This window comes from Bubalus bubalis, chromosome 10 (genome assembly GCF_019923935.1).
Source record: "Bubalus bubalis isolate 160015118507 breed Murrah chromosome 10, NDDB_SH_1, whole genome shotgun sequence".
NCBI classification, from domain to species: domain Eukaryota; kingdom Metazoa; phylum Chordata; class Mammalia; order Artiodactyla; family Bovidae; genus Bubalus; species Bubalus bubalis.
The window spans coordinates 90,897,688-90,921,557 of record NC_059166.1 but is presented as its reverse complement, the minus strand read 5'-3'; the positions used below and the strand labels follow the sequence as shown (position 1 = coordinate 90,921,557).

Below are 23,870 nucleotides of genomic sequence, written 5' to 3'. Positions count from 1 at the left end.
AGGGCTACAGTCCATGGGGTCGCAAAGAGTCGGACACACCTGAGGCGACTGAGCATGACAGCGTGGTGGTCACTGGCTCGCTCTTTTCTATCCTGCTGCCCTTCCTCATGAGGTTGTTGCTTCTCGTACAGGTGGATGGTCTTGTGGGCATGGCGGCTGGCCTGGGGCCCATCCCGTCTGTGGCTGTGCTCTGACACTTTGGCCTGGAGCAGTGGTGGCAGACCCAGAACCCCATCCTTGGCCAGAGGAGGGGCCGCCACAGTTCAGTGACTTGACATCTTTCATTCTACATGCTAGACACTTAACGTGTGTGTGCTGTGCTCAGTCATGTTTGACTCTTTGCGACCCCATGCACTGTAGTCTGCCAGGCTCCTCTGTCCATGGAGTTTTCCAGGCAAGAATTCTGTAGTGGGTTGGGTTGCCATTTCCTTCTCCCAGGGGATCTTCCTGGCCCAGGGATCGAACCTTTGTCTCCTTCACTGGTAGGCGGATCCTTGGCCACTGAGCCACTTTGTGCATAATCCGGGACTCCGGAGAGTGGCAGAGATCCTTGCCTTCTCTAGCCAGGGTTAGTTTATTGCTCGCGAGGGAGTGGCACAGGCAGCAGGCACTGTGCTGTGCAGAGGAAGCTGACGGAGAGCCTGAGCTGTGTGGAGGTGACCCAGAGAGCGCGGGGGACCACTTTCCCTGTGTCTCCAGCCATGTGACTGTTCCATCTGCGACAGGGGCACTGTTCACATCACCCTTCACTGTGTTGTGTGCGTCCCAGCAGGAGGTGACCACGTGCAAATGCTCTGCTGTGGTGCGCCTGTTCAGATCCTCTTGTGCCCTGGAAGGACCTCTGGCCTTTCTCCGTTCTCTGTGTCTTCCTGGTTGGTGACATGCCCAGGTCCTAGACAAGCCTGCGAAACGAGAGGGATTTATCTCATTCACACCCAACCCCCTAGGTCCTCTAGGTCATCAAAGCCTTCAGTGTGGGTTTCCTTTGTTTGTAGGGCTGTGGGAGAAATGGGTACCTTCACCAAAGTAATGTATCAGTGGACCGTACGCATTTCTTTGCCTAAATTTTAAGCAACCCTGGGAATTATTTTCTTTTTGTCAGTGTGACAGAAGAAAAATGGCCTTTCATTGTTTTCACTTGCATTTCCTTAATTATTTGACAACATGTATTTATTAGCTTTTTGTATTAGCTTTTCATTTCTGATCCTTTGAGCTCTGGGTATCACGCCTTGGCAGTGGGTAGGAGAGCCAGCTCTGATTGCAGTGCCTGCTCCGGGGCTTGCCAAGCATGGTGACCTTCTGATTCTTGACCTGCTTGTGGTCTTTGGTTTTAACAGTTGGTGTCTGCCTTACCAGACCACTTACTCAGTGGTCAACATTGTTTTCACCCCGACTTTCACACTCGCTCCTGCTGGAGGAGAGAGATTTCTTCTGACCCAAACGCTACCTCGAGTCAGAGGATAGAAATTTAGAATGGAGAAATATTTGATCCCTACTGCCAGGAGTTCATAGCCCAGGGAACAAAGAAATTCCAAACCCAAAGTAACAATGACAAAAGCACCAAAAAAACCTAGGTAATGAATGAGAGCTTTGAGCACTAATAATGTGTCAAGAGGGATGAACTCCGGACGTCCTGAGGTTTCTCCAGGAGGTGCTGGCTTCTGCCTGTTGGAGGCGTGTGGAGAAGGAAGAATTTGGAGCTCATTTCAGCAGCTGGACAAGGAAGGGAGGGCGTTCCATGCAGCAATTGTAGAGGCTTCGGTACACCGGCATTTGGAGCAAATTACAAGCAAATCTGTGTGTTGGGAGGAAGATGTGCCTAGAACAGTAGATGAGGTCAGCTTACTGAGCCCTGTAAACTGTGCAAGGGCTTCCCTGGCAGATCAGCATGCCAAGCCGGAGGTTCACATTCAGTCCCTGGATCAGAAGGATCCCCTGGAGGAGGAAAGGGCAACCTGCTCCAGTATTCTTGGCTGGGAAATCCCATGGACAGAGGAGCCTGGTGGGCTACGGTCCATGAGGTTACAGAACAGTTGGACATGAGTTAGCGACCACACAACAACAAACTATGCAAAGGAGTATAGCTCTCATTCTGTAGGCAAATAGAAGTCGTCGTTACTTGGTGGTCTAGTATTATGATCATAGCCAATGTTTGTTCATTGTTACATGCCAGGAACTGTGCCAGGTGTTTCAGCCACTGTGCCTCAGTCTCAGGTTTGTGTTTGACAGTGGGGAAGGTGCATTGGAGGGGCAAGACTAGGGGAGAGAGATGAGCTGCAACACTCAGAAAATGGTGGCTGAACGTGAGGATGGAAAGGAAGGGACAGGGCTGGGATTGGATTGGATGGATGTTGCGCACGGGGGCGTGGTCTGGGAGAGCCTGGGAAGACTCAGGTGTTTTTCATGCATCCTCCTGGTTAAGCACCTTCATGACATACTTTTGTTGAATCAAAAGACACATAGGTTCAAAGCCTCAATTTCATCATGTGTTGATGCCTTGATATTAGGCCAGCTGTTTGCGGTTGAGGGCTTATCTAACCTCTCTGGGGACTACTTTTCTCAGCTATCATGTAAGGGTAATCCAACTCTGGAGGAGAATCATAGTGATTGAATGATGTGTGAGTAGTTGTGAGAAGGCTGAGTGCCAGACACACGGGGCCTCTTATCCCTACAGTGGGATTTTCTTCTACAGCAAGAGCAGCAGCATGGGTTTGGAGATGGATGTGTTGTAGTGTTTCATGTGGAAGGAAATACAGTGCCAAGAATTAAAAGGTAGAGCAGAATACAGATATTCTCAGGAGAATATGATGAAAGAATTAACTTTTATTTGCCTTTTTTGGTAGTATTTTTGTTGTTATTCAGTTGCCAAGTTGTGGCTGACTCTTTGCAACCCCATGGACTATAGCACGCCAGGCTTCCCTGTCCCTCACCATCTCCCGGAGTTTGCCCAATGTAGAGCTGGCATTTTCCAAGAGCTCCCCCATATTGCATGTGCCTGGGGGTACTGTGGGACCTTATTCGTAACCAGGTAGGATCCACATGTCCATGGCGGGTTTTATATAGTTAACATGCATGGTTTTCATTGTAGGATCCCAAGTCAAATTTGATCCAACAGTGGTTGTCAGAAAAAAGTGATCTTGGAGTCGTTTCCAAAACTTTCCAGTTATCTTCCCATCCAATACTTGGTGACTGGTCCATCCAAGTTCAAGTGAATGTGAGTATATATACATTTTGTAGGTGGGGCAGGGGAAAGTTAAACTGTTTTAAATAAATCTGGTGGGGAAAAGATCTTTAAAGTCATTTATTTCAGTGAACAGAAAAAATATTAATATGAGTATCTAGATAATTTAAGTGATATATTTTCAATTTGCTGTTGTTATCAGTGGGTTCGCCTGTCTTGTAACATATTGGAGTTTTAATCATGTTGTTTTTATGTAACATTTGAAGGTTAAAACATTTCATATTTTAGTACAAAGCTGATTAAATGTTGTTTATTATACTTAGTTATTGCACGCATTGAGTATTTTAAAACTAAGTAATGAATACATAGCTATGATTTGGCAAATCTTATGTCAGGATGATGACTCCTGATGAGAGATTGGTCTAACCTGCTTTATCTTTGTTTTAAAAACGCCATTGACCTGAGACTTAGAGAATGAACTTATGATTGCTGGAGCGGGGAAGGATAGGGGGAAGGGATAGTTAGGGAGTTTGGGATGGACATGTACACTGCTGTATTTAAAATGGATAGCCAGTAAGGACCTACTGTATAGCACAGGGAAGTCTGCTCAGTGTTACGTGGCAGCCTGGATGGGAGAGGAATTTGAGGGAGAATGGATAATATGCATGTATGGCTGAGTCCCTTCACTGTTCACTTGAAGCTATCACACATTTTTAATCAACTAGTGTTGTTCAGTTGCTAAGTCGTGTCTAATTCTGCGACTCCATGGACTGCAGCACGCCAGGCTTTCTTGCCCTTCACTATCTCCTGGGGTTTTCCCAAGTTAGTGTCCATCGAGTCAGTGATGCCATCCAACCTTCTCATCCTCTGTCATCCCCTTCTCCTCCCGCCTTCAATCTTTCCCAGCATCAGGGTCTTTTCCAGTGAGTCGACTCTTCACATTAGGTGGCAAAGTATTGGAGCTTCAGCTTCAGCATCAGCCCTTCCAATGAATATTTAGGTTTGATTTCCTTTAGGATGGACTGGTTAGATCTCCTTGCTGCCCAAGGGACTCTCAAGAGTCTTCTCCGGCACCACAGTTTGAAAGCATCAGTTCTTTGGTGCTCAGCCTTCTTTATGGTCCAACTCTCACATCTGTACATGACTACTGGAAAGAACATAGCTTTGACCATATGGACCTTTGTTGGCAAAGTGATGTCTCTGCTTTTTATTACGTTGTCTAGGTTTGTCATAGCTATACCCCAATGCAAAAAAAAAAAAAAAATCTCCAGTGACCTTAGACAGCCACATCAGTCTTCTGTTCCCCACCCTTCTTTCCGCCGGGCTCCTCCACCTACTTCCTGTGTTTTCTGCCAGCTCCTCTGCTCTGAGATCTGCAGCACAGGGGCACTAGAACGCCATCCGTGTCTCTGCCTCAGGTTTTCTCTGGAGCATCACTCTGTGGTGTTTGAAAAGTCATTGAATATTTTCTGATTTTTTTTTTGGAGTTTATTAAAATATATATAAATTCACAAATAGGAGCTTTAAAAAATAATCCTATTAGAACAGAGCTTTTCACTTTTGACGTTACAGTAAAAAATTCCTTGTTGCGGAGCTGGCTTGTGCACTGCTGGGTGTTCAGCAGCATCTCTGATCTCTCTCTACCTGCTAACTGCCAGTAGCTTCTCCCCACTCCAGGTCGTGACAACCAGATATGTCTACAGACAAGTGTCCCCTTTGATAAATACCCTCTCCCTTCTCCTTTGGAGAGGGCTTCCCTGGTGGTTCACATGGTAAAGACTCTGCCTGCAATGCAGGAGACCTGGGTTCAATCCCTGGATTGGTAAGATTCCCTGGAGAAGGGAAAGGCTGCCCACTCCAGTATTCTTGCCAGGAGAATTCCATGGACAGAGGAGCCTGGCAGGCTAAAGTCTATGGGGTCACAAAAGAGTAAGACATGACTGAGTTACTAACATACACACACATTCTCCATCCGAGAATCACTTTATTAGAAGGAATAATCATTCATTAGCATGTGAGCTGAGGGAAAAATACCAAGTACTTACTAAATAAAAAATGAAAACAGATTTCCTTTAGTAATACAATTATGTAAAGTTTAAAAAATAAAATAAAATTAAAAAAAAAAAAGAAATTTTTTGGGGGCCACGTCTGAAAAGCAGAACTAAGTCCCCTTAGTCAGCACGTGGTTTTGGAGCGTCTGTGGGGATGAAGTGCACGCTCGGCTCTTGGCGAGGCTGTGCTGCAGAGGAAACGAGAAAGCACGCAGGGAGTTACGGGCAGAGAGCCGGGCGGTGAGCTCCGGGTGGCACAGACGCCGAGCTTGTAGAGCAGGACAGGGTGTTTCGTGAGACCTGGGCTCTCATGAGGAGGTTTCGTGTAGCGGGCGGGAGGGTGGAGAGCGCCGTGGCCTGGGGGCCGGGGAGAGCAGAGGGACTCGAGCAGGTGCAGGAGGACGGGAGCTGAGGGTTAGGAAGCGCGGTGTGAGTTTTAGGGCGTTAGGACTTTATTCTCTGTCCCCCCAGTTGGGTTTCACTACAATTTTCCCAGGAGCCAGCCGTTTGTCCGTCCATCCGTCTGTCCGCCTGTCCGCTGTTCATCAAATACGTGTTGAGAGCTTCTAGTACTGTGCTGTGGTACTGGAAGCTGACCAGCTGATCCTTGTCTTCAAAGACTATTGTGGGGGACACGACTCACACGATAAAAGTTAAGGGACCTGAGGGTGATGGAGGAACTTGAGGTTACGCAGCCGCAGAGGACGCGTGAGGCGCTCGGTGAGGCCCGTCAGGTTCCTGCAGAAGGAGTCTCGCTCAGGCCTCCAGGGGGCAGAGAGGGTGGTGTCTGCTGTCAGCTGAGCGCCGTGCTCTGGGGCCCGCGGCCCCCTCTGTCCTTGCGGTCACCTCATTCCCCGTGCTCTTCTCATCCTCTCTGGTCTCGGTCTGGGCTGAGCGCGTTGACTCAGCCTAGTAACCATCATCCTCATCGCCCTGCAGTCAAGCCTCTGCACGGGTGCCGGCAGCTTATGGGTGGGGCACGGGGTCAGGTGTCCGTCACTGGCCCATTCAGACTCCGCACGGTGGTTGGATGGGACCACCTCAGCCTTGTGGTAGCAGCCTCTGAGGGATTAATTTGTTCAGTGACTGGTGCGCAGAATATGCACCACAGGAGAAAGGAGACTAGAAGAGTGGAGAAAGGCTGGGACTGTAGGGAGAAAGAATGACCGGATTTCTCATGCAGTAGTTTTTGTGTGTGTGTGTGTGTGGACTTGACCTGTGTTATTGATTTACTAGCAAAAAAAAAAAAAAAAAATGCTCTTAAGGAAATTTAAGTGCTTGAAAAATTAGAAAACATTCACAAAATCTTGCCTACCTCTTTGGCCTTGTTAAGGGCTGCTCTCACTCTTGGATGCTATGCTTTAGATGTATTATCCCCTAAATTTCCTAAACTGGCCAGTCTGTTCTGTCCCAGAGCCTTCCTGCTCTCTCTGGCTGGAAAGCCACTTTTCTGCTGTTTTTCTGGCTCCTGGCGTTTATCCTCAGGCATCGTCTGTGATGGCCTGACCCCTTGGGAGGTTTGCGTAGCACGCTGTGCGTCTCCTGGTCCATTCCTATCACTCGGTTGGTAGGACCTGACAGGCAGAGGCTTGTTTCCCTGTATCTTTGAGACCCAGCACAGTGCTTTTGCACAAGGTCGAAGTCAGTGTGTGCTTGTTATGTGGACGCATGAAAACTGTATAACAGTCATTGGTCTTGAACTAATAATGTTCAAGACATTACTACATGTAATGTCCGCTTTCCACATTCTATAAACATCTTTATCCTTCTGAAGACAGGCATATTCATTAGGAACTTGTTATTGGTGTTAAGATGTGTTTTCCCTCTAGCTTTATTGAGGTATAATTGGCAAATAAAATTGCAGAATATTTAGTGTACAGTGTGATGATTTAATATGCATAGGCATTGTGAAAGGATTCCCCTAGGTGATAACAATGTTAAGGCACACAAAATGTTTAGTCACTAAGTCATGACCCACTCTTTTGCAACCCCATGAAGTGTAGCCTGCCAAGCTCACCAAATCCCCCATGGGATTTCCCAGATAAGAATACTAGAGTGGGTTGCGATTTGCTTCTCCAGGGGATCTTCCCAACCCAGGAATCCAACCCGTGTCTCCTGCATTGGTAGGTGAATTCTTTACCACTGAGCCACCAGGGAAACCCAAGGGAAAATAGACTCCTTTATTAAAAAAAGTTGCTCAGTTCAGTCCAAAAAAAAAAAAGAGTTCTACAATGGCCACCAGAGGTCAGTATAGTCAAAGAAATGTTAGGGGAAGCAACCCTACCCAAGCTTTGGTTTCTGGTTTTTTATCTTTACTTGATTCCTGCACAGCATTCAAAGACTCTGTTGCTTATTATTAAATTCCTTTTAGCTGTGAATAATGATTATAGAATAAATACATTTATTATTTAAACAAAATTTTTTCAAGGCAGTGACCATTCTTGGTATATATCTTTGGGAGAAGAAAATACCTATTTTCAGGATAGTGTTTTGAAATTCCATTTTTGTCTCTAGAAAAAATATGGCATGATGTTAGTATTACTACTGAAGGACAATGTATTAAAAATACAGGACTTTCCAGAGCTTTGATTTGTAGTGATGTGCTGATAATCAGAGTGGCAGTATTGTAAAGCAAGTCTTGACGATTATTATTTTTAAACCCTCTTAAAATTAGTTAAGATTTAGTTAGAAAGCTGACTTTGTTGCCTGATAGTTATGCATATACTTAATTTGCATAGTTGCATTGGATGAGAGTAGTTCTTGGCTACACTGGGGACTGTATTGCTCCTGAGAACAATCCCCGTCCTGCCCAGCTGTCCCACACTTTGCTCCCTTCCCCCTCTCCCGGCCTTTTCCATCAGGTTTTCCTTAATTTCCTGGAGCACCAGGCCTCAGAGGTGCTCCTCCCAGGTGTAATACCCATCCCTGGTAACATATGCATGTATCCATTCTCCCTCAAATTCCCCTCCCACCCAGGCTGCCATGTAACATTGACCATAGTTAACTGTCCTGTATAGTAAGAATTTGTGGGTCCTACTTTTTAAATATAGCTGCGTGTGTATGTCTATCCCAAACTCCCTAACTATCCTGGGAAAATAATTTGTTTTGAAAGTTAGGTATTGCTTGTACTTGAATTTTTTGTAATATTTCTGTAACTGCTTTATCTTTTGACTGGTATCCTTAGTTCTCCCAAGTAGTTGCAAAATTTTTTATTTGCTCCCTATTTGTGTGTGTGTGTGTGTGTGTGTGTGTGTGTGTGTATAGTAAAATATATATAACAGGAGATTTACTGTCTTAAGTATTTTTAAGTGTACAGTTCAGTGGTATTAAATACATTCACAGTCTTGTGTGGCTGTCACTACCGTCTGTCTCCAGAAGTTTATTCATCTTGCAAAACTGAAACTCAGTACGTATTAACCAGTAATTGCCTGTTTCCCCCCTCTCAGCCCCACTGTTCCTCTTCCTGTCTCTATGATTTTGACTCCTCTAAGTACCTCATATAAGTGGACTCATGCAGTTTTGTCTTTTTTGTGACTTTAACCCACTTAATTTAATGTCTTCAAAATTCATCCGTGTTATAGTGTGTGTCAGAATTTCCTTTTTAATGATGAATAACCTTCTGTTGTATGTATATTCCAGATTTAGATGCCAATTTTCTGACATCTGTGATTGTAAATTGTTATTCCAGGTTACTAGAAGGTAGTTTTAGAGCTTTCTCTTCTTCTTTTTTTAATACATTTGAGAGACGAGGAGATGCCGCCTCTGCTTTTTAAAAAATATTTATTTACTTGGCTATTCCAGGTCTTAGTTGTGGCATATGGGGTGTAGTTCCCTGACCTAGGGTTGAACCCGGCTCCCTGCATTGGGCAATGGAGTCTCAGCCACTGGACCATCAGGGAAGTCCCCTATAAGGTAATATTAGAGGTTCTTTTGGAGAAGGCAATGGCAACGCACTCCAGTGTTCTTGCCTGGAGAATCCCAGGGACAGAGGAGCCTGGTGGGCTGCCGTCTATGGGGTCACACAGAGTCGGACACGACTGCAGCGACTTAGCAGCAGCAGCAGAGGTTCTTTAAGAGAGGCTGGCGTTCATGTCTGAATACCAAGCTTCTAGGAGGTAGGAGGGATCTTGCCAAACGACCTTCTCCCTGTACTCAGCTTAGAGTTCCTGTACTGGCCCAGAGTTCCAGGTATCAGTGACAGTCCTCTGAGGACCCGAAGGAAGGGCAGAGTCACAAAGAGAGCCCCGCTACTGGATGTCATAGCTCTGTGCCCTCTTTCCTCAGGGAAAGGGGGAGACAACCTGTCTTTCCTCCCACAGAGGTTGGTGTGGCTCCCGCTGCTGAAACTTAGCAGTGGTTCCTGCGTGCTTGCGTGCCTAAGAATCCGCTTACGGCAGCTCTTGTTCAGGTTATACAACCAGGCCCCACCCCTAGATCGCTAGTCAGTACTGCTGCCAGGGACCTAGGGATCTGCATTTCAGATACGGGTTCAATCCCTGAGTTGGGAAGATCCCCTGAAGGAGGAAACGGCAGTCCACTCCAGTATTTTTGCCTGGGAAATCCCATGGACAGAGGAGCCTGGCGGGCTACAGTCCATGGGGTTGCAAAGAGTCGGACACGACTGAGTGACTAAGCAGCAGCAGCATTAGCAGTCTAGGAAATCCTGTCTGTTTTCAGGGCTGCGGTTTGAGAAGTGCTGCTCCATGCCCGCAGCTTGGCCTCTTCAGTTTCTGTCTTCGAACAGGAGGCAGTATCAGGTCGTGGGGAAGGCCAGCCCCTGACTTATTCTTTGAGCGCCCTGGTGGTGAGACTGGGCTGCTTACCTCCCCCTGCAGGCGAGTAGCTCTGCACAGCCCTCTGGCAGCCTAGACTTCCTAACGCAGGTCTGAGGGGCACACTTGGTTTCTTCAACAGCCTCCCTGGAGATTTGGAGGCACAGCTGGCACTGGAACCCCTGAGCCAGATGACCTCGTAATCTCTTTGGTCTGTAGCTGGCTGCAGTTTCTCAGCCCTTGTTTTGATCTTCATCCAGCGCTGGGCTAGCGGACAAGAAGCAGAAGGCAGAAAGCATGGTAGCCTCAAGGGCTGGAATCACTGTTTTTTGAGCCCTGTGTGCTAGTCTGTGGGTGTAAAGTTGTTGTGTAATTCAAAAGCAGCCTGCACGTAATCGTTCCTTTGTTGGTAACAGTGATATCTCCTTTCTCCTGAGCTGGTTGCTCAGGAAGGTCAGGCAATGGGGCACCGCCTGGCTTCTTATAGCCTTTCAGATTCTCCTTCTCTTTCTACCTCTGCTTATCTTTCTGCTCAACTGTTCTCTGGTGAGTTTGCTTCTGTTCGCAAGGTTTTTCTGGAGCCGTTGTCGTTTGTGAGAAAGCAGATCTTTGTTTGACACTTGTTGAACTCGAAACACTCTACAAGTAGCGTCTGGTGACCCCCTCTGGCTGGTGATGACAAATGAAAAGGGCATGGACCCCCTGTGACAGGTCACCTAATAGTATATTCTCTCTGGATTGTTGGTGTGGCCTCCAAAATCCTTTTGCCAGCTCTGCTTGAAAGAAGGCTGCTTTTGGTGGGGAGAAGATCTTAAGTTCTTGCTTGCATGTGCAGTGAAAAAAGGAAGGGGAAGTCAGTTTTAGAATTTTGATATTTTAGAGTATCAACTGGCAAAGGCAAGCACTTCATTCTCCATTCTTCCCTGGGTGCTTTTACACAACATTTATACTGCAGCACTTACTCATGTAGTTTTCTCTTTCTCTCTCTCTTTTTTTTTTTTTCTTGTGGTAAGGTGTTGAGAACATAAAATCTGCTGTTTTAGCCATTTTAAGTGTATAGTTCACTAGCATCAAGTACATTCACAGTGTTGTAAAATTATCACGATCAATTTCCAGAATTTGTTTCATCTTTCCAAACTTGGATCAGTGTAGTTTTACAAAATATGACTGCTTTATTTAATAGACTGTGAGTCACAATTTAGTAACTGTGAGCTCCTTGAAGACTCAAGTTCTTTTCTTTAATTGAAGTGTAGTTGATTTACAGTATTATGTTAATTTCATATGTATATGGCATAGTGATTTGTCTTTTTTCAGATTATATTCCATTACAGGTTATTACAAGATATTGGGTAAAATTTCCTATGTTATAAATCCTTGTAGCTTCTCTGTTTTGTGTATAGTATTGATAGTTTGTATCTCTTAATCCCATATTCCTAATTTGTCTCTTACACTATCCCTCTCTCCTTTGGTAATAATACATTTGTTTTCTGTTTGTGAATGTGTTTCTGTTTTGTATATAGATTAATTTGTATTATTATTGATTCCAGATATAGTATATCATAGTATTTGTCTTTCTCTGACCTATTTTACATTGTAAAATTCCCTACATTTGTTCACATTATTGGAAATGGTAGTATTTTATTCTCTTTTTATGGCTGAGTAATATTCCATATTATATGTAATATTCCATGTATATATACACACATATATCTATCTATCTCATATCTTCCTAAGCCAATCATCTGTTAATGGGCACTTGGGTTGCTTCCATTAGACAGAAGTTCCATATGATTAATTTTCACTTTTATTCTGACCTGTTGTAGTAGTTCATTTATGCTTGTAGGATTGCAGAATGGATGAATGAATGGAGTGATTGAACAGTTTCTCCTAGACTGTTGCTACTGGTCAGTATCCTTTGTGAAGTTCTTTGACTTATAGTCCCACTCTTCTATGTGAGACTACAACTTAGTAGAGATATATTCATGTATGTTCATTTTGAGGGTATGTACGTAGTTGCTGTATTTGATGCACCAAAGACGCTTACTCCTTGGAAGGAAAGTTATGACCAACCTAGACAGCATATTCAAAAGCAGAGACATTACTTTGCCAACAAAGATCTGTCTAGTCAAGGCTATGGTTTTTCCGGTGGTCATGTATGGATGTGAAAGTTGGACTGTGAAGAAAGCTGAGCGCCAAAGAATTGATGCTTTTGAATTGTGGTGTTGGAGAAAACTCTTGAGAGTCCCTTGGACTGCAAGGAGATCCAACCAGTCCATTCTAAAGGAGATCAGTCCTGGGATTTCTTTGGAAGGACTGGTGCTGAAGCTGAAACTCGAATACTTTGGCTACCTCATGCGAAGAGTTGACTCATTGGAAAAGATTCTGATGCTGGGAGGGATTGGAGGCAGGAGGAGAAGGGGACGACAGAGGATGAGATGGCTGGATGGCATCACTGACTCCATGGACGTGAGTCTCAGTGAACTCCGGGAGTTGGTGATGGACAGGGAGGCCTGGCATGCTGTGATTCATGGGGTCGCAAAGAGTTGGACATGACTGAGCGACTGAACTGAACTGAACTGAACTGATCAGACCAGTAGGAAATAGGCCTTTTGGATTAATATTCTGCACTTTCTGATTTGAAGATTAAAAAAGATTTCAGTCAAGTGCTGAATATCCTGGTCTCTTGTGAAATTCAAGATGCACACACACAAGTTTTGTGCTGTTTTATTCCTGTGACTTTATTGGGTCGTTTGATCTGCTATTGTCAGTCCTTGGGGGTGCGCATTTTATTAAATTCTGGCTCCAGGCTATTGATGTGAGGAGTTCCTTGTTTTGTTCTTTCTTTAGAAGCTACTCCCGGGATGCCCTTCCTCTCACATGGTCTCTTACCGACCACTCTCTTGAGTCAGAAAACTTTGGGATCAGATTTTAGCATGTCCTGATCCTCAGTGAAATGGGGTCTGAGAAGCCCATCAGCGCGTCTCTCAGGGCTTCAGTGCTGGAGAGGATCTTAGCGAGCCTCTTACTTAGACCCATCTCCTCTTTTGATGGAAGAAGAATCTGAGTGACTTGTTTGAATTCAGGTGGTATTATGGTAGGGTCAGGACTGGAAGTGAGGTTTCCTGATACTTTCAGCTCTATAACAGTGAACTGTTTAATATGTGCAGCAGTTGCTGTTCTGAGATGGTCGCCTTTTTGTTTGAATGCAGATGCCAATGGGGCTGGCTGGGACTTCCCTGGTGTTCCACTGTGGCTAAGATGCCGTGCTCCCGATGGAGGGGACCTGGGTTCGATTCCTGGTCAGGGAACTAGATCCCATGTTCTGCAGCTAAGACCTGGAGAAGCCAAATAGATAAATAAAAAATAAGTATTTAAAAAACCAGGGCTGGCTGGATGCAGTGGTGGGGTGGATGCCCACCTGTCTCACATGATTTTCGAGTCACACATGTCACTTCCTCAGAAGTTGGGTTGTTTCCAAAAGATCTCAGGTTCCGACCACTGCAGGCAGGGCTTTGTGCTTTGGATTGAGGGTTTGGGTCCAGGAGACTCATGTTACAGCATATAGGTTGCCTGGTAGGGCCTACGTAATATCCATTAGTGTATTTATTGAGGAATAGCTTGCTGTCACCTAGCATACTATATAAGCTTGGTGTTATAAGCCATAAGATTAATTGTTTTTTTCAGTTCTGTGACATTAATTTCTTTTTTTTAGAATTTCATCTCTTTTTTAAAAATGGAAATAGAGCTGATTTACAATGCTGTGTTAATTTCAGGTGTTAGCATGGTGATTCAGTTATACACACCTATATCTATTCTTTATCATATTCTTTTTTATTATGGGTTATTACAAAATATTGAATATAGTTCCCTGTGCTGTGCAGTAGGTCTTGTTGCTTATCTATCATATATATATAGTAGTGTATATCTGTTAATTCTGAACTCCTAACTTATCCACCACCTCCTTCCCTTTTGGTAGCCATAAGTTTGCTTTCTACATCTGTGAATCTGTAAGAAGATTAATTAATTAATTAATTAGGCTGCATTGGTTCTTCGTTGTTGCTCGCAAGATCTTCATTGCTTCATGTGGGATCTTTCGTTGCTGTGGACAGTGTTTACAGAAAAGTTTACTGCAGGGCTCTAAGCAATGGAGTGGGGGGACCAGACACTCCAGCTGGGTCTATGAATTGGGGTGTTTCTTAAGGAAAAGAACAAAGAGGCTAAGATTAATGACCATCTTGTGACTTTTCTTTATTTGCAGTTTTGAGGGTCAGGATGTCTCTGGTTTACAGTTCTCTGGCCCTGTGATCCGTGGCTCAGGCATCTGTAAGCTCATCTTGCCCCAGAGAAATAGCCTGAGTTTGTGTGTTAATGACGATGTCCACAGCATCAGTTTTAGTATAGCAATGGTGTTATCAACAACCACCATGATTTTAGTCATCTGACTCTGGTTGATTAGTGTTCAGCTAGCACAGGCTTGAGGTCAGAGGGGACAAGAATGGGTATAAGTTTCGGATAGAGGGATTAGTCATAAACTCAGTAAGGGAGCTCACTTCTTGCAGGACTGGGTTTCACACCCACAAGGCTCCCGCCCCACGGGGCTGGCTGCCAGCTTTGCAGCCTGTCCCCTAGCTCTCATCCTCGGTCCACCTCCACCCACCCCACTGGCCCCCTCTCAGCCCTGCAGGCACTCCGTCTCCATCCAGTTGACACGTGGAATTTTAAGGTGTAAAGAGGCTTGCAAGTTCTCTGATCAAAATCCTCTACTTTATAGCTGAGGCAACTGGAATTTATAGTTAGAATGACTTGGCCACAGTCTCATGACTCCTCAGTGTAGTTTTTGCATTAATTCTTTTTAAAAAAAGTTTATTTGTTTATTGACTGTGCTGGGTCTTCATTGCTGCCCACGGGCTCTCTCTAGTTGCAGAGGGAGGGGGCTTCTTTCTAGTTGCAGTGGGTGAGCTTCTCATTGCTTGGCTTCTCTTGTGGCAGGGCACAGGCTCTAGGGCGTGCGGGCTCAGTAGCTGTGGTGCATGGGCTTCGTTGCTCTGTGGCATGTGGGATCTTCCAGGATCAGGGATTGAACCTGTGTTCTCTGGGTTGGCAGGCAGATTCTTAACCACTAGACCGCCAGGGAAGCCTGAGCTCTTTGCAGTCTTAAATGAAGCTTTCCTTGACTGTAAGCTTCCCTGACCCTATTTGAAAGTAGGAACTGTGTCTTATCATCTTTAGATGTTTACTGACTTGTGTTTTTCCCCACCTATTATATACAACAGGAAATTTCTCTATTTTTAGCTTTATTCAGATCCCTACTAATATTCCTAATGATGATGATGTTGCTAAGTTGCTTCAGTCATGTCCGACTATTTGCGACCCCATGGACTGTAGCCCGCCAGGCTCCTCTGTACATGGAATTCTCCAGGCAAGAATACTGGAGTGGGTTGCCATGCCCTTCTCCAGGGGATCGTCCTGACCCAGGATCAAACCAGTGTCTCTTATGTCTCCTGCATTGGCAGGCACATTCTTTACCACTGGAGCCACCTGGGAAGACCTTAGCCTTAATTACCTACAGAACAGTCAGATCAGATCAGATCAGTCGCTCAGTCGCTCAGTCGTGTCCGACTCTTTGCGACCCCATGAATCGCAGCATGCCAGGCCTCCCTGTCCATCACCAACTCCTGGAGTTCACTGAGACTCACGTCCATCGAGTCAGTGATGCCATCCAGCCATCTCATCCTCTGTCGTCCCCTTCTCCTCTTGCCCCCAATCCCTTCCAGCATCAGAGTCTTTTCCAATGAGTCAACTCTTCGCATGAGGTGGCCAAAGTACTGGAGTTTCAGCTTTAGCATCATTTCTTCCAAAGAAATCCCAGGGCTGATCTCCTTCAGAATGGACTGGTTGGATCTCCTTGCAGTCCAAGGGACTCTCAAGAGTCTTCTTCAACACCACAGTTCAAAAGCATCAATTCTTTGGCGCTCAGCCTTCTTCACAGTCCAACTCTCACATCCATACGTTACCACAGGAAAATCCATAGCCTTGACTAGACAGACCTTTGTTGGCAAAGTAATGTCTCTGCTTTTGAATATGCTATCTAGGTTGGTCATAACTTTCCTTCCAAGGAGTAAGTGTCTTTTAATTTCATGGCTGCAGTCACCATCTGCAGTGATTTTGGAGCCCAGAAAAATAAAATCTGACACTGTTTCCACTGTTTCCCCATCTATTTGCCATGAAGTGATGGGACCGGATGCCATGATCTTCGTTTTCTGAATGTTGAGCTTTAAGCCAACTTTTTCACTCTTCACTTTCACTTTCATCAAGAGGCTTTTGAGTTCCTCTTCACTTTCTGCCATAAGGGTGGTGTCATCTGCATATCTGAGGTTATTGATATTTCTGTCGGCAATCTTGATTCCAGCTTGTGTTTCTTCCAGTCCAACGTTTCTCATGATGTACTCTGCATATAAGTTAAATAAACAGGGTGACAATATACAGCCTTGACGTACTCCTTTTCCTATTTGGAACCAGTCTGTTATTCCATGTCCAGTTCTAACTATTGCTTCCTGACCTGCATATAGGTTTCTCAAGAGGCAGATCAGGTGGTCTGGTATTCCCATCTCTTTCAGAATTTTCCACAGTTTATTGTGATCCTCACAGTCAAAGGCTTTGGCATAGTAGTAGTCATGTAATATCTTTTCTTTCCCCCTCTTTGATTTTTACCATATAATTAGCAAAGAACTTAAAAAGCTAGTAAATCACAAAAGCATCAAGAGATGTATATTGTCTTTCTTAGAGAAATGACAGATGTGCACACTGCCTGAAAAGGGGGGAAATCCCACCACTTTTCTGGTTATTCTTTGGTGATAAAAGGTCCTGTCATTTTTGGTTACATGTATGCACACAAAATTCTGCATTCAGTAATTAATATGTCCAGCCCTCTTTTCTCACCTTGGGTCTTCTCTGCTCTGGCCTCCTGTCTCTCATTCATGAGGACACATTGCACCCCTGCAGGATTAAATCAGGTGGAGGGAAGAGAGGTGAGGGATAAAAAACTCCGTATAAGGGTGAGACATATGAATTTGCTAACGTTCATTCTGTGTGCTTGTGCTGCTTAGCCACTTTAGTCCTGTCTGACTCTTTGTGACCCCATGGACTGTAGCCCACCAGGCTCTTCTGTCCATGGGATTCTCCAGGCAAGAATACTGGAGTGGGTTGCCATGCCCTCCTCCAGGGGATCTTCCCGACCCAGGGATGGAACCTGAGTCTCTTAGATCTCCTGCACTGGCAGGTGGGTTCTTCACCATAGTGTCACCTGGGCAGCCCAATGTTTATTCTAGAAAAAGTTTAATACGGTTTAAAGTACTAGTCTCATCAGTTGGTATCGGAGCTTTCTGGGCTTGGCAGGCATTTCAAACGAATACCTTTTCTTCCTAGAGCTCTTTTATGGGTTCGTTGGAGCACCCCTACCATTGCTGCGAGGTCTCTCATCCAAACTGTCTTCCGTGCTTTTGACTGTCGCCTCCGGCTGGCTCTGTCCTAACAGCTACATCTTCAGCTCCTGGCTGTCTGCAGTACACCTCTGACTGTATCTCCTGGGGTTGCCTTACGCCTCTGGAGGCTGGTTTTGATCAGGATAGAAGCAGCCTCATGCTGCTCGCTTTTTTTTGCACATTCAGTTCAGTTCAGTTGGTCAGTTGTGTCCGACTCTTTGCAGCCCCATGGACTACCTCATGCCAGGCCTCCCTGTCCATCAACAACTCCTGGAGCTTGCTCAAACTCATGTCCATTGAGTCAGTGATGACATCCAACCATCTCATCCTCTATCACCCCCTTCTCCTCCCGCTTTCAATCTTTCCCAGCATCAGGGTCTTTTCAAATGAGTCAGTTCAGTTGAGGGGAAAAGCTCCTGTTTTATTTGCTCCCTGAAACTCAGCACAGCACCCTCTTCCAGCTCAGCCTTCTGTGCAGCGGGTCAGCAGCAGTATTTTTCTCTCTAGGATTTTTGGGCATGTCAAGTGCCTGACCTCTGCGGTTTGAGGTCGCTCCCGGGGGCAGGCATCCAGCTCTCTGGATTGTCCAACTGAAGCCCTTTTTGTTAGGCTTGAAGAGAGGGGCAGGCAATTCCCACCTGATCCCTGGGGGTAGGGTGTGTGAGACTCCTAGCACATCAGAAACTTTCTCTTAAAATTCATTTCGAGTTGATTTTCTTTTGGTGAAGAGCTGCAAAACCAGTTTTTTGGAGCCCTCCTTTGCAAGCCCTGCCTGCTAGTCTTGCACATTCCTGGGCTTGAGAATGTGGCTATATTTGGCCTCTGCCATCTTGGGGGGCAGAGCCAAAACTGAGTCTGAAATAGTTCCATTTTAGCAACCTGTTATATGTGGATGTAAAAACTTTTAGTGCCTTTCTTAATCTTTAAATAAAAATTAAATCCAGACACTGGAGATCAATGCTAAAGCAGATTTTTTGCAAAGTTAACATGTTCATAAATGAACATAAATGTGCAACAAAAGAGAGTCCATCCAATCCTTTAATTCTGTTTCTGGCATTTCTTTTTATTCCAGCAGTGAGTTGAAAGAAGCTGACCTGCAGTTTTTAAAAATATACATCTTTAAGCAGTCAGGTCGTGTGCCATATTTTTTGAGGTTTGTTAAAAAATAAAAGCCCTCTTATAGCAGTTGGATGGCTTCATGGTTAGAGAAGGGAAATCAGTAACTGGAATAGCAGGTCTTAGTAATTCATGTGTCTCCAATTTGCTCTGTAGTCATAGCAGATTTTTTAGGAAGGTAGTAAAATAGTCTGTTTTCTGTCTTTCCCCTTTCATTTAATTGATTTCCATAATATACACCATCACCAAGAACTATTGATGTAGGGATAAAGGGATAAAGAAGTCCAGAGATTACCCAAGAGCACCTCCGGGTTCTTCTTTTCCATTCTGCTTTAGAAATTGTTTAGAAATCAAACTGAGATGGGGTCACATGTAATACAGATGAACATGTGTGCTGAAGAGCAGGTTTCCTAAGGGAGTGCTTTCTCCCTGGAAACAGTGACCGTATTAAGGAAAGCAGAGCTCCGAAGACCTCGATGAGTTCTATTTTTTTCTTTTTTTTCCTGGAAAGGTGTCTGCTTAGAAGATACGCTGCCCAAATATTTAAGCCTTCAGGTCAGCTTCTCTCTCTGGTTGCTGGTAGAGTGAATGAGCACAAGCTCTTTCACGAGCTAGAATAAATATTAAAAACTCATTTTGAAGCAGATTGTTGCTTTGAAGGGATTCTCAGGTGGTGCTAATGGCAAAGAACCCACCTGCCAATGCTGGAGACATGAGAGATGCGAGTTCGATCCCTGGGTTGGGAAGATCCCCTGGAAGAGGGCACGGCAGTCCAATCCAGTATTGTTGCCTGAAGAATCCCATGGACAGAAAAGCCTGGTGGGCCACAGTCCATGGGGTCACAAAGAGTCGGACACGACTGCTTTGAAAGTGAAGGAGAGTTAAGTAAATGGAACTTTACGTCCTACAAAAGGTCTAGGGTTGTTTTTTTGCTTCATGTTTTTAGTTTGATTTAGTCAAATTTAGTTGAGTTCAGCTAGAAATAACAGAAAAAAATGGACATAAATTTTAGTTTTTAGACCAGGAGTCAGCAGCCCAACACCTGTTTCTGTAAATAAAGTTTTGCGGGCACACAGCCAGTCTCATTTGTGTTGTCTCTGGCTGTTTTGCATTGCACCAGTAGGGTTGAGAAGTTGTAAGAGGGACCATATGGCTTGCAAAGGCTAAAATATTTACTGCTGTGCCTTTTATAGAAAAAGTTTGCAAAAGCCTTTTCTGGACTAATGAAAGTGTTCCTGTTGGTATCTTTGTTATCTGTAGCATAAATGGCTACTGATTCTTGGAATTATTATTCATTTAAAGTATTTCAGTATCTTCTATATTCTTGATTGTATATTTTATAAAAAAATACTAAACTTGTGAAAACTGGTATGGCCCGATTGCTTAATGACCACATGTTGAGAATGCCAAAACTTATTTCTGCTTTTTAAACCCCTGGAACAGTAAAATAATTTCCTTCTAGATTTGCATGTCACATCTTGTAAACATCCTGGGAAAACCTCATCTGGTACAAAGCACACTATCACCACTCAGTTACTAGATGATTTACTGATTTATTGGAACAATTTAAATGACAATGGAAAGAAGCCTTTTTCTCCCACATTTTCTTCAGTTTTCTGTGATGACTGTTTTCTTCCACTCCCAGACATTCATATTTCTTCCAAATGCAGTGCAGAGAGTTAAGGTTACTTCACGGGTCACTTGGCTGATGGCTGCGCCTCCTCAAGGTAGTCCGAAGGCTCTGAATTTCTTGCAGGAGATGCTGTGAGATAACTGAGGCTAATCTGATGAGGCCCCTCCTCCCAACCCTGCCCCGTAAGAACCAGCCTGGGGACAAAAATCAATGTGTTCACTCATTAATATGTACATTCATTCAACAGACCTTGAAAGGATGCTGAATTAGGTGTAGTACCCCCAATGGCTTCATAGTCTGTTCCAGGTGATGAACACAAAGCAGATGGTTATAGTGTATTAAGTAAAGTGACTGAGTTATACACAGGATATTTGGGAGAGAAGGGCATCTAATCCAACATGGGGAGAGGCGATCAAGAAAAGCTCCCTGGTGGAGACTAACTCCAGATAAAGGAGTCCAGGACATTAAAAAATATATATCTATTTTATTTTTGGCTATGCTGATTCTTCATTGCTGAGCACGGGCTTTCTCTAGTTTTGGCCAGCAGGGGCTACTCTGTACTTGTGATGAGTGGGCGTCTTATTACAGTGGCTTCCCTTGTTGGGAAGCATGGGCCCTAGGGCACATGGGCCTCACTTTTTGTAGCACATGGGCTTAGTTGCCCCGAGGCACATGGAATCTTCCGGGATCAGGGTTTGAACCAGTGTCCCCTGCATTATCAGACCTACTTACCTGCCTTCTGAAGGCAATGGCAACCCATTCCAGTACTCTGGCCTAGAAAATCCCATGGGCGGAGGAGCCTGGTAGGCTGCAGTCCATGGGGTCGCTAAGAGTCGGACACAACTGAGTGACGTCACTTTCACTTTACCTGCCTTCTGAGAAATCTATATGCAGATCAAGAAGCAACAGTTAGAACTGGACATGGAACAATGGACTGGCTCAAAATTGGCAAAGGAGTACGTCAAATCTGTATATTGTCACCCTGCTTATTTAACTTATATGCAGAATATACTATGTGAAATGCCGGGTTGGATGAAGCATACGCTGGAATCAAGATTGCAGGGAGAAATATCAATAACCTCAGATATGCAGATGACACCACCCTTATGGCAGAAAGTGAAGAAGAACTAAAGAGCCTCTTGATGAAGGTGAAAGAGGAGAGTGAAAAAGTTGGCTTAAAGCTAAACATTCAAAAAACTAAGATCATGGCATCCAGTCCCATCACTTCATGGCAAATAAATAGGGAAACAATGGAAACAGTGAGAGACTTTATTTTGGGGGGCTCCAAAATCACTACAGATGGTGACTGCAGCCTTCAAATTAAAAGACGCTTGCTTCTTGGAAGAAAAGCTATGACCAACCTAGACAGCATATTAAAAAGCAGAGACATTACTTTGCCAACAAAGATCTGTCTAGTCAAGGCTATGGTTTTTCCAGTAGTCATGTATGGATGTGAGATTTAGACTATAAAGAAAGCTGAGTGCTGAAGAATTGATGCTTTTGAACTGTGGTGTTGGAGAAGACTCTTGAAAGTTCCTTGGACTGCAAGGAGACAAAACCAGTCAATGGTTAAGGAAATCAGTCCTGAATATTCATTGGAAGGACTGATGTTGAAGCTGGAACTCCAATATGATGTGAGGAACTGACTCATTGGAAAAGATTGAAGGCAGGAGGAGAAGGGGATGAGAAAGGATGAGATGGTTGGATGGCATCACCGACTTGATGGACATGAGTTTGAACAACCCTTGGGAGTTGGTTGTTCCAACTCCCAAGAAGGACAGGGAAGCCTGGTGTGCTATAGTCTATGAGATCGCAAAGAGTAGGACATGACTGAGTGATGGAACTGAACTGAACTCCTGCATTGGCAGGTGGATTCTTAACCACTGAACCACCAAGGAAATCCAGAAGTCCAGAACATTCTCTAGAACATTCAGGTGGAAGTGTCCAGAAGATGTATTTGAGTCTAAATCTCCAGCTTGAGATAAAGGTTTAGAAGTGTTTACTGTAGAGATGTCAGTTAACACCATGGGAGTTGATGAACTAACTTATGGGAAGAGCACGGGGCTCAGGATAGGAAGGACCAACATTTCAAGATCAGAAAGGACCATTAAGGAAACAAGGAATGATTCAGAAGCATACTCAAGAGTACCAGGAGAACAGAAGATGTAACAACGTCTATAGACAGAATGAAGGGGAGGAGACAGTAAACAGAGAGATGGAAAATCCAGGTATTGTCAGGGATGATTGGTAATGTAGGAGGCAGGAAGGGAGACTTCATTTCAGATGTAATCTGATGTAACCACTTGTGTTAAATAATTGCCTAAGTGTTGATTTCAAGGCTGTTTAAAGGAGGCCCAAATAGTTAATTTTCTACATTTGTCAAAGCTAGCACTTTTATTCAATATAAAACATGTTATTTTGAGAACTTTTTTGTATCAGATACTCTTGTAAGTTGACATGTCAAGGGATAAACTATGAAGGGTAAAAACATGATCCAACATGGACTTGGCCATGAAGGAACTTACAGCAAGGGAAGCCATGTACCTAAATATTTAGGATACAGGATAAAAAGTGATGAAGAAGGGCTGAAGTGCAAGGAGGCAGAGAGATTACTTTTGTTTTAGTTTAATTTTTTGTTTTGTTTTGTTTTCAAACTTTGAACTCTTTATTTATTTATTGTATTGTGGTGAAACCATTTACCTCAGGTTGGGACTTGAACCCATGTGGCTGGGACTCGAACCCAGCCAAAACCCACAGTGACTGGTTTCAGGACCTAATGAAGCTGAGGTTCTTGATGTCTCATCACAGAAGGAATTCAGTGAGAGACAAAGTGATAGGTAAGAAGCAGATTTATTTAGATTCAGAGAGAAGCGCACTCCATGGACAGAGTGTGGGCCATCCCAGAGGGTGAGTGCTGGCTGTGAAATGTGAGGGGCTAGTTTTTATAGGATGAGTGATTTCATATGCTAGTGAGTGGGAGGAGTATTCCAACTAGTTTTGGGAAGGGGTGGAGATTTCCAGGGACTGGACCACCGCCACTCCTTGGTCTTTTGACAGTGCCTTGAAACTGTCATGGCGCCTCTGGGTGTGTCGTTGAGCTTGCTGATTGAGAGTCAAGGTCTAATCAAAGTTGACTTGTCTGCCATCTTGGACTCATTTGATTTTAACCGGTATATGTTGTGTCCTTGGGCTATGTCATTCTTTCAAAAGTTGTGCCTGGCCCTTTTCCTCCTGTTACAGGGGTGTAGCCAGTTAACAATGTGGTGGTGTTTCACGTGCACAGTGAAGGGATTCAGCCACACACATACATGTATCTGTGTGTGTGTTGAGTTGCTTCAGTCGTGTCCGACTGTGTGCTCCCCCATGGACCTGCAGCTTTCTAGGCTCCTCTGTCCATGGGATTCTCCAGGCAAGAATACTGGAGTGGGTTGCCACGTCCTCCCCCAGGGGATCTTCCCACCCCCGGGATTGAGCCCCGTGTCTTTTTTGCCTAACTTGCATTGGTAAGTGGGTTCTTTACCATTAGTGCCACCTGGGAAGCCCATGTGTTCATTCTCCCCTAAACTCTCCTCCCATCCAGGCTGGCACAGAACATTGAGTAAAGTTCCATGTGCTATACAATAGGTCTTTGTTGGT

General features: G+C 44.5%; 1 protein-coding gene across 2 annotated transcripts in view; it reads left to right on the top strand.

The window, feature by feature from the left end:
* CD109 (CD109 molecule) overlaps nt 1-23,870 on the top strand; it is a 137,041-nt gene that overhangs the window by 33,679 nt on the left and 79,492 nt on the right. For both annotated transcript variants that reach the window (XM_025294874.3, XM_044924508.2), the window contains one exon: nt 3,089-3,214. In XM_025294874.3, coding sequence (XP_025150659.2) covers nt 3,089-3,214 — 126 coding nt within the window. The remainder of the gene's footprint in view (nt 1-3,088; nt 3,215-23,870) is intronic.